This window comes from Ochotona curzoniae, unplaced genomic scaffold (assembly GCF_017591425.1).
Source record: "Ochotona curzoniae isolate NIBS_2020 unplaced genomic scaffold, NIBS_Ocur_1.0 scaffold_4506, whole genome shotgun sequence".
NCBI classification, from domain to species: Eukaryota; Metazoa; Chordata; class Mammalia; order Lagomorpha; family Ochotonidae; genus Ochotona; species Ochotona curzoniae.
The window spans coordinates 44,479,383-44,492,885 of record NW_024467119.1 but is presented as its reverse complement, the minus strand read 5'-3'; the positions used below and the strand labels follow the sequence as shown (position 1 = coordinate 44,492,885).

General features: G+C 51.0%; 1 protein-coding gene across 1 annotated transcript in view; it reads right to left on the bottom strand.

Annotated features, from left to right (window-relative positions):
- The window catches only part of HADH (hydroxyacyl-CoA dehydrogenase), a 32,782-nt gene extending 21,600 nt beyond the window's left edge, over positions 1–11,182 (bottom strand). Inside the window, exon 1 of the mRNA XM_040966798.1 lies at positions 10,990–11,182. Within this exon, the coding sequence (XP_040822732.1) occupies positions 10,990–11,106 (117 nt within the window). The 5' untranslated portion in view covers positions 11,107–11,182. The remainder of the gene's footprint in view (positions 1–10,989) is intronic.
- Between the last annotated feature and the right edge of the window lie 2,321 nt (positions 11,183–13,503).

The following is a 13,503-nucleotide window of genomic DNA, read 5'->3' as shown; positions in this document are numbered from 1 at the left end:
GTTGACACTCCCTACTCCGCCAGACACCCAGGTCCCGGGTGTGAAGCAAGTCACTCCTGAGGCTGTCCTACACACCTTAACCTTCTTGTTTTGGGCCTTAACTCTCTGTCCTCTCTAACTTCTTTCTTCGCTCCATTCTAAGAATCACCCGTTACTGCAGCTAAAGTAGATCCCAGCCATGAGTTCTGGTAACTCTCCCTGGATGAAACTCATCAGACCCTCACACCGTCAAGGTCTTTGCCGCTTTCAGTTACACTCGAGTTTGAAGCTAACAACAGAGTAAGAAGTCCGATGTTCTAATTTTACTACAGTCCACAGAAGGCATGGGGAAATCATTTTTCTGCAAGAAGGGCCATTTGGATATTTATAACATGATGGGAGGGCCATACAGAATTGTCAACCTAAAAATTAGCTGGCTATCAACTTAGTGAATTCTCAGTCAGGCTTGTAGTTGCCTTTGCAAGACAGACACATGGACTGCACAGGCCTTCTACGGCCTCGGCTGGACGTTCCCTATTCCTGATCTACACAAGTGCAGAAGCCTTAGGACATTTTCGGAGGGGCGGAGGTTAGCAGCCATCGTTACAGAATTATTTTCCTCAAATGATCAATGGTCCCAAGCACAAAACAGCTTGTCAGACGTAAGAGCTTTTGAGCTTGTCTCGGTCCCTCCTGTGTTGCTATAAGAGCACCTGAGTCTAGGTGATTTATAGAAAGAATAGAGATCATTTTTTTTTTACAGTTCTGGAGGTTGGAAAGCTCAAGTTCAAGGGGCCTATATCTGGTGAGAGCCTTCCTGCTGCCTCATCCCAAGGTGGAAGGAGGAAAGGCCAGAGTGGGAGGTGGCAGCCGCCTCCATTATCACCTATCTATTCCTCTGATAACAGAATGGCAGGTGCTCTTGAGGCAGCCACTGCACACAGCTGCAGTGAGGATGAAGTTTCCAACCAAGGCTGATTCCTTGCCTCAGTGGTCGTACTCCCGCAGGACTGGACCAGCCCTTAGAGAGCCACGCTGGGCACATCACTGCACTCAGGCCTTCCCTGGCTCCCGCCTGCCCCTAACTGGGGCTCTGCCTCTGCCGGCTCCCTGTTCCTGCTCTCAGGAAGGTCCCTCTGCCCATCAGTTAGCCCAGCTGGCCCTTCCTGCAGCCTCTGAGGGAAGGCATTGGCTCTCATTCTAACAAGAAGCTAACTGGAGTGGACATGAACCTGAGGCTGCCAGCTGGGCTGCCCACGCCTGCGTGGGAACTGCTCTCAACCCTGCAAGTCACGGCTGGGCCGGAGGGAGACAACCAGAAACAGCAGTGAGCTACGTGAGTTTGTCTGCCAGCTATGAGGCAGAAGGCATTCCTAACCTCTGCCAGGCTCTCCTCATCAATAAAACTGAGGCAGCGTGGTTGCAGCGGGGTTTCAGCACTTGATACGTCACAATAGCTGGTTCTTAGTTTTCTTCCAGTCTGCCTCCACCACTTTCTGCTCAGGCTGAGGCCTCTTGCTGGACTCAGGCACAACTTCCTCAAGTAAATTATTTTATTCCCAATCTTATACTTTCTTATGTACACATTTTTTTTTCCTCCTCCCAGGTTTTCCTTTCTGTGCCCCATCGTTTATACAAACAAGCTGGGAACCCCTCCCCATTTAAAAAAGGAGGAAAGCAAAGGGGATTGGGATTACCTCCCCAGCCACTTCAGCTGGCCCTGACTCACCAACCACGTCCTTCAATTCCTGGGGAGCAAAGTGTCCCGGAGAGAAACACTGTTCTGCAAGCAGCCTTCCACTTGCCCGCTGTCTGTGTGACTCCGGACCAGTCCTGCAGCCTTTCTGTGCCTCAATACCTGACCTACGGCAGGAGACGGTGACAGAGGCAGCCAGCTCCTGAGACTGCTGTGAGGACCACCAGCGCCAGCTCGCTGAAGGTACTGTGAGGCTCGCTGAAGGTACTGTGAAGGTACCCAAGGCTCCAGGCTTCTTAGCTGCCACTCCACTCGCTGCCCTCGGCGAGGCTTCCCTAGTCTCCCACGTCGCTCAATGGCACGGCTGCTTCTCTCACTGCTGCTGCAGGTGCCCACAGACCGAGCCGCTCAAGTCCCTGGCTTCCTCCTCAATCTCTCCCTGGCCCTGCACAATGCTCACCACGGCTTGTGGTTTGAAATTCCCTTAGATTTCTCATCTCATTTCTCATCTCACAGTCTGTATCTTGTAGGTCTGTTAGTTGCCATCTCTTGATACTCCCATCTTCTAGAACAACAGTATCCTTCAAGGTCCCCCTTTCAATGTTCTTTCTCTTTAGCTCTGCACATGCGTGGCTTCTTGACTCTATCTGAAACCAATATAATTTGTCCTGAGCTACAGCCATCACTTAAAAAAAAAAAAAGATTTGCTTATATTTATCGGAAAGGCGGATATACAGAGAGGAGGAGAGACAGAGAGGAAGATCTTCTGTCTGATGGTTCACTCCCCAAGCGGCCGCAACAGCTGGTGCTGAGACAATCCGAAGCCAGGAGCCAGGAGCCTCTTCTGAGTATCCCACACGGGTGCAGGGTCCCAAAGCTTTGGGCTGTCCTCAACTGCTTTCCCAGGCCACAGGCAGGGAGCTGGATGGGAAGCAGGGCCTGCAGGATTAGAACTGGCGCTCATATGGGATCCCGGCGCGGTCAAGGCAAGGACTTTAACCTCTACGCTATTGTGCTGGGCCCCAGCCATCACTTTGATCCTAAAACCAGTTTTCTCTGAGCTTCATGGACTCATGAACGCCACTAGTGTCCTGCAGGTCACAGTCTGTCAGACAACACCTTCCCCTTAGGCTCCAGGAAGGTTGTAGTCATTACCCAAGTGCGAGCCTTCTTCCTAAGGAATCTACTTTTCCTGTGTGTTGCGACACCAGAGCTAGATTTTTACTGCTCTTATTGCACTGCTTTGCAGTAAACTTTGTCCCTGGCCTCTCTGTCTAATCTCTGCTCTTAGCTTTAAAATCCCTCCATAGCAGAAACAAATCAAGGTTTGGGGAAGCAAGAGAAGCCTTTATGTATTGCTATTCAGATGTAAAATGATACAGCAGCTATGAAAAACTGTATGGCGATTCCTCAAAAATCTAAAGATAGGGATATCATAAATAGAAAAATAAATAAAATAAATAAAAATAAAATAAATAAAAAAGACAGAAATAGCACATGAACCAGTAATCCCACTTTATTACATGTTTCCTGTGACCGCACGCTGGGCCCTGACAGCTGGGGACTCACCTCCACACCGCTCCCCATCACTCCCTTGGCCCCTGAGCAACCCCTACAAGGCTCCCGCTCTGACCCGCCTCTCGCCTGCAGCCCTCAGCCTTCTCCGCTGTGCAGAACTGCTAAGTCTGTGCCCCAGGACCCACTGGCCCCGCACTAGACGCCTCTCTTCTGATCACATCCTGCACGTACTCACCACTGCACCTCCCCCACTGTGTGATAAGCACTTGTTCTCCCCTCCTCTCCAGGCCTGACTTCTGAGCGCCACGTCTCTGCTGAGTATCAAGTCCCCACCTGCTGCGGCAGGCTCTCCGGGACGCTGACAGAACAAATACGCCGGTGGTAAAACCAAGATGAGTGTGGAGTGCTCTCCTGGTAATGTGAGTCAACTACACTGCAAAGCGCTCTTAGCAAGAAAGTAATTTTATGTGATCTTGGACGCAAGGTAATCAGTAACATTCTTCCAGCATTATCAGTGCTACCCCTCAACCTACAGCTAACTTTCGGGGAAAGGAGCTGGCAAGAGAGGAGTGCTTCCACTGCTATTTTTATAAAAGTGCCAGGAGGCGTCGCTCTCTCTTCAACTTGAGTGGCCAGAATTTACATCATCCCACTGAGAACTCATGCTTTGTACAACAGTCACCCACGTAAAGTAAGACCTGCATGACCAGTGGTCCACAGTGGAGACAGATTTATTTGCAGCCTATGTCCTCAGTTCCATGGCTTTCCTAGGCCTAGAGGAATGAGGGCTTAGCCAGAGGAGAAATATTTTTAGACAAGGGTGCTTCAGAGCTGTAAAAATAGGTTGAGTGAATAGCACACTTGTTAAAAGCCCTTCAGTACTCTGGCCACAGCGGTAAGGAAACGCGCCAGGCAGAAAGCCTCGGAGTTTGGCACATCCATCCCCAGAGCTGAAGCAGCTGTGAATGGTGCGCGGTGCGCGTGAACGGCACACCAACAGGCTCAGCGACGGCTGCTCACAGCCCCTGCTCGCGCAGCTCTGCTGGACGCCTGGGCAATCTGCACCTTGACAAGGCCGCCCTTCATCTACCTCACCTTCCTTCTGAGAAGTCCCCATGGTGCCACCGTCCCACCACCAACACATGTGGAGCTTCTGCAGACCTGCTGCTGAGCGCTGGCAGAGCCTTCATATCGGGGCCTGCCCTTTCCAGGTCTCAGCTTGATCCAGGCAGAGCCTTCACGTCGGGGCCTTCCCTTTCCAGGTCTCAGCTTGATCCAGGCAGAGCCTTCACATCGGGGCCTGCCCTTTCCAGGTCTCAGCTTGATCCAGGCAGAGCCTTCACATCGGGGCCTGCCCTTTCCGGGTCTCAGCTTGATCCAGGTAGGAGAAAAGCCAGAGTCCGTTCACCACTCAGAGCACATGCTGCTGTTGTGCGGTGATCTCTGGCTATGCAAGCTCTTGACCTCCATCCTAAGCCCACGTTGTTGTGGCTAACTTTCACAATCAGATAAACCTGTTCTGCCGGGGCCCTGGTCCACCCACTGCCACCATCCTAACCAGGCAATCTCCTCACAGTGACATCACAGGAGGCCCCTTGTATCACATTTTCATATTTTTAAAATGTCAAGAAAATGTATGCCCACCTCCCACAATTCCTGAAATGGAAAAGGAATAACCAGATGCATCAACAGCATCAACCAAGCCTTGCCTTACAATCCCTAAATGTTGCCACAGTGAGCACTTCCTGGGGAGCAGTCACAACTCAGAGTGCTCCCTGGGAACACAGCAATGACTTATGGTGGGTAAGGGTTCTCTCAGTTTTTTACTGAAAGGACCAATTACAAGGTCCCCACAACAGTTCAGGCAATGTATCCGGTCCAAAAACTACAGAACGAGGCAAAGAAAGCTCTCCCCAAAGAGGAAGTTACAGGGCCTTTTTCAGGGTGGAGGAAACACTTCCTGGGCAAGGAGCCACACTACCCAGGAACCTAGCTACACTGCCCAGGCATGGAGCTTCAACGGGCATGGAGCTGCACTGCCCAGGCATGGAGTTTCCACATGCACAGAGCTACACCATCCAGGCACAGAACTTCCACGTGCCAAGAAGTGGAAGAAGAGCAGGAAACAAAGGAGGAAACTGCCCAGAGAGCTGGAGAGAGTGACAGGCAACAGAAGCTAATTAAGTCCTGGACAGGTGATGCAAGGCTACTGAGTGCAGAAAGATGACCGGCAGACAACGCTAACTCCGAGTTCACAGCTGAGGAGATGGGCAAGCCGGTACCTGCTGAGCCCAGACAACCACAGACAGCGGGGGGAGGGAGGGGATGGAGATGGAGGCAGAATTGTGGCTATCTCAGCCTCAGCGACGCCCCCCTCCCGGCCCCCGGCCCTAGCCCACAGCGCAGCAACTGAGAGACCTGGCTTCCGGCTCTGGCTCTGTCCCTGGGCCCCCAGGACCATCTCTGCAGAAGGGGGTGACACTAACCCTCCCCAGAACTGACAAGCATCCCCATGCTCTGAAAGGGATGAAGCAGCACATCTACACAGTGCTGCTTTTCCTATTTTGTTACTGTTTTCCAAAATATTTTTTTAAGATTTTGAAACTTATCCCTCTTCCCTTCCTTTCTCTCCATTTTCCCTTCTTGTCATTTCCCCACTCCGTCTTATCATTATAGTTTCTCAGTATAAGCTATAAGTTTAACTTTCTGACATTTAAATATAGCATGAAATACAAGAAATAGCAATAAATACAAGAAAAGGTATTTTAAAGATACACTTTAAAGTTTCACTGTAGCTCTACTTTTATTCAGAAGTAGACACATACTACAAGTACCTCTACTTCTGGTATGTTAGTCTCCCTTGTACATTTCATTTTTATTAATATATATGTTTACATGTATATATATTTAGATTATACTTTGCATACTGATTGTCTTATATCAGACAGAACATGAGATTTGTCCTCTGGGGACTGGCTTGCTTCTCTAAGCTAATGGATTCCAGCTGAGACTATTTTGTTGCAAAAGGCAGGATTTCCTTCTTTGTGGCTGAGTAGTATTCCACTGAGTGCCTTTTCAACTATCAGGATCTGTTCTAACCGCTTGTTGACAATGAATTCATAGTAATACCGGAAACAGGCAAATACGCTCTACTTCCGGCTCAGGGCACCACTCACCGGCCTGCTGCCTCATGGGCATAACCCTGTGGGAGACAGAGAACACGGAGCGACATTATCTCCTAAGAGATCGAGACGGTGAACATGCGCACTCGGACATGTGGAGCAGGAAGGTGAAGCGGGGTTGGGGGGGAGGGCAATGAGACAGCCAAGCAAGGGGCAGGAATCAGGTAAGGCTGGACCCAGGGCATGGCCAGAAAGAAACAAAACCCGACTGAAGTGTCATTTCTGCCCTTCTAGCCTTCCACCACTACCCGGTACATTCATGTACTGTCTGTCAGCCCTACCTCGTCCGTGCTCTGGGGCTGACGGCATCGCCAACACTGCTGCATGTCCCAAGGCTAACACCCCGATGAAGGATGCCTTTTCCCCTCCCCACAGCCCAGTGCCCCTCGGAGAACTCACCGTAGCCGCACAGTAAATAAGAGAACTTCCAGAGAGACATAGCATCCTGCACCCTTGATGAACAAATGGACACCTGGGAGTAAGAATACTCCCTCCGGAGGCCAGGATGTGGTGTGGTGGGCTAAACCACTGCCTGTATGCCGGCATTCTGTGTAAGCACAGGTTTGAGCCCTGCTGCCCTGCTTCCAATCCAGCTCCTGTTGATGCACCTGGGAAGGCAATGTGTGATGGCTCAAGGGCTTGGGAGACCCAGCCTGCCCGTCTTCAACCTGGCTCAGCCCTGACCTTTACGATCACTTATTCTCTTGGGACCCTGCATCTGCGTGGGAAACCCGGAAAAAGCTCCTCATTCCTGACTTCAGATTAGCTCTGCTCCAGCCGTTGTGGCCACCTGGGAAGTGAGACCTTTTTTCTCCATCTCTCCTTCTCTTTGTAAGTCTGCCTTTCAAATAAAAATAAACAAATCCTTAAAAAAAAAAAAAAGCTATTTACTTTCTCTGTAACTGCCTTTCCAAAGCAGAATTACTACTACTACTACTTGCAACAGAAGTGTCAAAGTGAGGCAAACTTACAGCTAGGTGGCTGGCAGCCCCAGGGATCCCCCAAACCTCTGTACTTTTTCCTTCAAACTTCACCGTTGGCAACAGAAAATAAAGCTATAAAACACAAAGGAATTAGCACTTTTTTTTTTTAAGATTTACTTTTATTGTAAAGTTGGATAAACAGAGGAAGATCTTCCATCCAATGATTCACTCCCCAAGCAGCTGCAATGGCTGGAGCTGAGCCAATCTGAATCCAGGAGCCCGGAACCTCTTTTGGTCTCCCAGATGGGTGCAGGATCCCAAGACATTGGGCTGTCCTCAACTGCTTTCCCAGGTTACAAGCAGGGAGCTGGATGGGAAGCAGGGCTGCCAGGACTAGAACTGGCGCCCATATGGGATCCTGGGGCATTCAAGGTGAGGACTTTAACTGCTAGGTCACCGCGTCGGGCCCGACTAGCACCTTCTAATATGCAGCATCAGACACCTGCGAGCTGGGACCAGGAGAAGAACAGGTCAACCAGGGTGGCGGCTGCAGGAAGTGTGCAAGGCTGTCGAAATCTGCACAGAGAACCACTTAACACAGGCTCTGGGCACAGATCTGCAGCTAGGGACACTCCCTTTGTCCCCAATTTGTTTTCATATCTAAAGGAATTATACTCAGAAGAAATGCGTAACGTTTGGGTTTTAACAAAGTACAAAAAGAGTTAAATTATGAGTTAGCACAACCCATTCCTGTTCTAAGTCCTAATTCCCATCCCTGTTCTAATTCCTGCAAGTTTTTCTCACCTCGTCACTTTCAGTGTACTGCACTGAAAAAAAGAAAAAAAATCGCCCCAGAACCCTCTGACCCCTGTTCCCTGAGGGTGCCCCCACCTCCAGCCCCTCCTCACCAGCAGTAATCTACTGAAAGTTACGGGCCCTATTGGCAGCTCCTCTGAAAAAAGGCGATGGGCCACACCAAGCTTAAAAAGAATTCATTTCATCAAGCAGAGAAATGCAGTTAGTAGTTTCCTTCCTTCCTTCCTTTTTTATAAAGCAAAAAAAAAAAAAAAAAAAGTGTTTTTCACATAAAGTTCATTTAGTGTTTCAGGCTTCTTTGCTTACCTAAGCACAGAGCTGAAGATAAATTGGCCACCAAAACCAAGTCAGACAGGTAGAAGAGGCAAGCACACAGCCTAAGCAAATATTAACCTGCAGTCTAAAGGGCTTTGGAAATTTATAGCCAACAAAGTAAATGACAGGCAAAGCAGGATTCTCTTGGAGAACGTATGTTCTTGGAGAACAAATGTTCTGTGCTTGGAACTCATTTGTCTTAAATTGCTTAATTGCTCGAGAAATGCAGAGGTGCCTATAAAATCCATTTAAACCTTGCCATTCTGATCAGCAAGCACACACTGGAACACATTTTAAAAATAATTTTGATTGCATGTTTTATTATTATTTTTTTAATCTGAAAGGCTGAGTTGCCAGGACAGGGTAAGCTGGAAGCAGACATTGTCCAAGGCTGTTTCACTCCCAACTGGCTGCAACAGCTCAGGCAGGGCCAGGGCAAAGCCAGGCACCTGGAACCTCCTCTGCTCTTCCAAACAGGTGCAGCACCCAAGCACCTGGGCCACCTTCAGCTGTTTTGCCAGGTGCATCAGTACACACTGGAATGGGAAGCGGAGCCATGGGGACCCATAGGAGATGCCAGTGTCACGGGCAGCAGTTTAATCTGTATGCCACAATGCCGGGCTCTAAAAAGATCACTTATAAAAATATATCAAAGATTGTAAGAGAACTACATGTTGATTAAAATGAAAACTATTTCAGGAAGAGCTGAGCTGAAGGAAGTTGAATGTGAATTAGGAACACACTGAAATGGTAATTCGTGTGGACATGTTCCCGAGTGGGTCAAAACGTGTCCTCCCTCAGAGTTGTCTGAATAAAAGGTGCTATCAGCGAGCATTTGTCTTCAGACTAAGATGAAAGAGAAGCAGGTTCGGGATCATTCTTCAAAACATCACAGGCTCACTGAGGCGCAAAGGGTCAGGGATGGGGTGGCTGGGATGGTGAAAACTCCACCTTTGCCCCGTCCTGGAGACAGGATGTGGGCCATGAGGCCAGTCACCAGAAAGGCAGCCACCAGCCTGTGAGCTCTCGCTATGTGCCAGCCGCTGTGCCAAGTGAGTGATACGCACTGATTCCTCCAATGCTCTCCAAGTTCCTGTGGGGCCAGGACTGGTCTGGGTTCCACTTCAGAGAGGGTGAACTGAAGCACAGAGCTACCATGATGCTCCGATGCCAACGCTGCAGGCTTGGGCCACAGCCAACCTGCAGATGCCGCAGCTCCACTTAACCAACTGTGGACCCATCTGCACTCAAAACATGCCCACTAACAAGTGACCTCAGCCAACAGAACAGATGTGCTCCGTGCCAAAAAAAAAAAAAAAAAAGTGGGCTAAAGAGCACCAAGAATGAGGCAACGCTGCCAGAGCCGGTGTGGGGCAGAGTGCAGGCTCAGATCCGAGAGGCACTCGGCAGGAAGGCGGTTGCCCTTCACAGGGTTGGATCGTCACCTCACGTCAGTGACACTGTCTCAAAGCTCACGCATGAAGGACGGGACCCCAAGACTGTCCCCTATGCACACCCGTGGTCTTTATCACTTTCTGGGATGACACTTCCTTTATGCTTCCAGTAATCCGCAGGGGGAAGAGCTTTCATTCCCCCTCCCATCAAGCTTCAAAGAGCACTTCCTGCTCCAACTACTTAAGGCGGTATATCCCAAGCGGTCAACCATCCCTCCTCTACCCAGCTTGGGGACAAGGCTTTAACACTATCCTGGAATTGGAGGTGCTGCCTGCGCCCCTCTTCACACGCGACCCAACACCGCTTCCTGCTAAGGACGGGCACAGCTTCCAAAGGACCGAGCAACCTGTTTGCAACGCAGATGAGGCGAGGCCTTCTACTACCCCTTTGCCAGAAACGTCAAGCACCCCACCCACCCAACTTCTGGACCCCCTTCCTGCACTGTTCCTGGAGGGTGGGAGCATTAGTGTCCAGGCGATCGCCTGTTCACCCTCTCCCCCGACTGCAGCTGGAACACACCAGAGCGGCATGTCTCCCGGGCGCCCTGCCACCCAGATCGCCCTGCACGCCCCTGCCGGCAGCAAAGCCCTGTGCACATCTCTGCACCGAAGGCACTCGGTCAAAAGTCAAAGCTGCCTGGCGCTGCCCAAGACGGAGTCCCAGGGCTCTGCAAGCTCCAATCCCGTGGCTGTTTAAAGACCGCAATTAAACTTTACAACCCGACAAGCAAAGGAGACTAGGGGGAGAATGGGGAGATTAGATAGTAAACCGCGCTCAAAGACTGCAGAATTTAAAACAACTGCAACAGATACATATATACAAAGTTGGTTCCAGTCCAGTTCTCTGGGGGCCGAGCGGCGAGCACACGCGATCCACAGAACACTAACTTCTCTGGCACGGCCCTGCTGCAAAGCTGCCTTCACCAACCCACGCCAAGCAACCCCGGGGGCCCGCCGCAGTTCTGCACAGGAGGCCGGCGCCTGGAAGAGGCTCGCTCAGCCCAAGGCCCCTGCACTTGTGAAGCCGTGAGGAAGAATGCAGACTGCCGCGCCTCCACAGGCCCAACGCCGCTGGGCCCACGGCCCGGGCCGGGCGAGAGGCTCACCTGGGCGATCCCGGAGCCCATGAGCCCGCCGCCGAGCACAGTCACGTGTTTGATGACGATTTTCTTCGCCGCGGCCGAGGACATAGAGCGCACGAACTGTCGGGTGACAAACGCCATGGTGCGCGACGGAGAAAGCGACGGAGCCGGAGCTGTGCGACGACCACGACCACAGAGGTGCAGCCTGGGGCCCAGCAGATGACCTCGATGGGCGGGGACGCAGGAAGCCCCGCCCCGCGCCCGGTGACGTCCTGCCGTCGGGGCGGGGCCCGGCGGGACGCTCCGCCCCCGGCATGGGCAGCCCCGCCCCCGGCCTGGCCCGCTCCGCCCCCCGGCCTGGGTAACTCCTCCGACTAGCCTGGCTAGCCCCGCCCCCTGCCTGGACTGCACTGCTCCCTGCCTGGCCCGCAACCCGCCCCTGGCCTGGGCTGCTTCCAGCGCCCACTGAATTCCACCGCAGGGCGTCGGGGCGGGCCTGGCGGACGCTCCGCCCTCCGACCTGGATCGCACTGCCCCCCTGGCCTGGGTAGCTTCAACCCGTGGCATGGGTCTCCCCCCACCCCACCGGCCTGGCGCGCCCCAACCCCTGGCCCTGGCAGCGCCGCCCCCTGGCCTGGGCAGCCCCGCCCCTGGCCCTGGCAGCACCGCCCCCTGGCTTGGATAGCTCCGCCCATTGACATACCTATCTAGGCAGGGCACCCAGGCCCAGGCGGTGATGGCCCCTGTGGCGTGCCTGGCGCCGCTTGTGTCTGCTTGTTACAGTGGATCGTGGGCATGACATTAGGCACCAATGGCGGCCTCCTCTCTGAAAGTCGGCTGGCCCTTTGTTAGATGAAGTGCTTTGGGTTAGCGTGTTGCATCCTTGTGCATACCTTGCTGCTGATGAATATATGCTGTGTGGCTCTTGGATTTGCGCACTGCAAATGTGCACCTTTGGTTCATGTCCCGAATAGCTAACCCCAGGGATATCCCAGGGATATCTTAATCAGATGGACATGGCCGGTTCCTGCATACAGGAAGACAGCAGATTGGCTAACAACCCAGCTAAGGTCTCTTGGCCCATGAGTTCAGTGCTGGGAGCAGCCAGAAGGAAGGGGATGATTGTGTGGACCAGCTAGTTGGCTGTTTTAGTGTCCATCAGTACCCTGAAGGCGTGCAGGTCTGAGGTCCGTTACCATGGTGGAGTGACCGATAATATTGGGGAAACTGAGAGAGGTGGAGCTTTCCTCTTAGTTGACAAGTTGACAGCCCCTACGCATGTGAGCTCAGTGAGCACTTCCTAGCCACTGTACCTTAATGAGCTGGCAATTGTATGAGTTTATTTAATTGTATTCAAATTTGTAATAAGGACCTACAAACTCACCCTTCAAACCAAGGTCCTAGCCAAGAAACTGGCCGTGAATCCCATGTCCAGCGTCCCTTGACTTTGATTTCACTTGGCAGCTAATGTTGTAAAGCTTTTCAGTCTCATTCTTCTTAGAAATGACCCCTGTTGCCAGCAAGAAAACTTTTCACTTTTGACAATACTCTTTTTTGCTGTTGTTGTTAAGATTTTCACGGTTCTTGACATATGGGAATACAAACCATTTAATGTATCTCTAGAATGAATGAACAGGTTAAAATTAAAGGGTAACTTACAGCAATATCATTTACTTTAGACGCCTTAAACAAGAGGAAGCAGGGACTCTTACTTAACTTTGAGTGTTTTAATTTGGACATATCAGTATTCTGCTCCAGAATCCAATTCAGGACACCGCTCTGCACTTAGCGGTACATTCTTCTACAGTCTTGCTGTACATGCGAAAGTTTTTCTCATGATAAGCTGGAATCCTACTCAATTGAGAATTATGAGGCCTGAACACTCATTTGCTGTAGACACTGGCATGCATGTCTACAATCCTAGTTTAAAATCCTAGACGCTGTAGAGCAAAATAATGCATAAAAATCAAATTAGGGGGCGGTGTTGTGGCACTGCAAGTTAAGCTGTCTGTTGGGAACACAACATCCCATGTTGGAGTACCAGTTCAAGCACCAGCCTTTCCGCTTCTGATCCCTGCGAAGGCCGCAGATGATGGCTGGAGTACCTTGGCCCCTGCCTCCCACAGAAGAGACCAGGATGGCTTGGCCTAGGGCTGGCTCTTATGGGAGTTTAGAGAATAAACTAACAGATGGAAGACTCTCTCTCTGTTGCTTTGCCTTTCAAATATGTACATTTAAAAAAAAACAAATTTCATTTCTGGAGAGGATTTCTTTAAGAATGAGAGAGTGTTAAATAAATAAATAATTGATGGATTTGTGGCTATTGCTGAAGAACTATGCTAGTGTTATAGTACGGGGGAATTCAGTGGGGGAAGAGTAATTGGGGGCTAGTGCAAGGGGAAATCCCTGAGCTTCTGGAATTGTATCATGAAGAAGAAAAAGAATGAGAAGGTCTGAATGCTCAATGGGGCCTTGTAAGTATTTACAAAACTGTATTATCAGACAATACTGAGAGTGAACTCAGCAAGATCGTAGGAG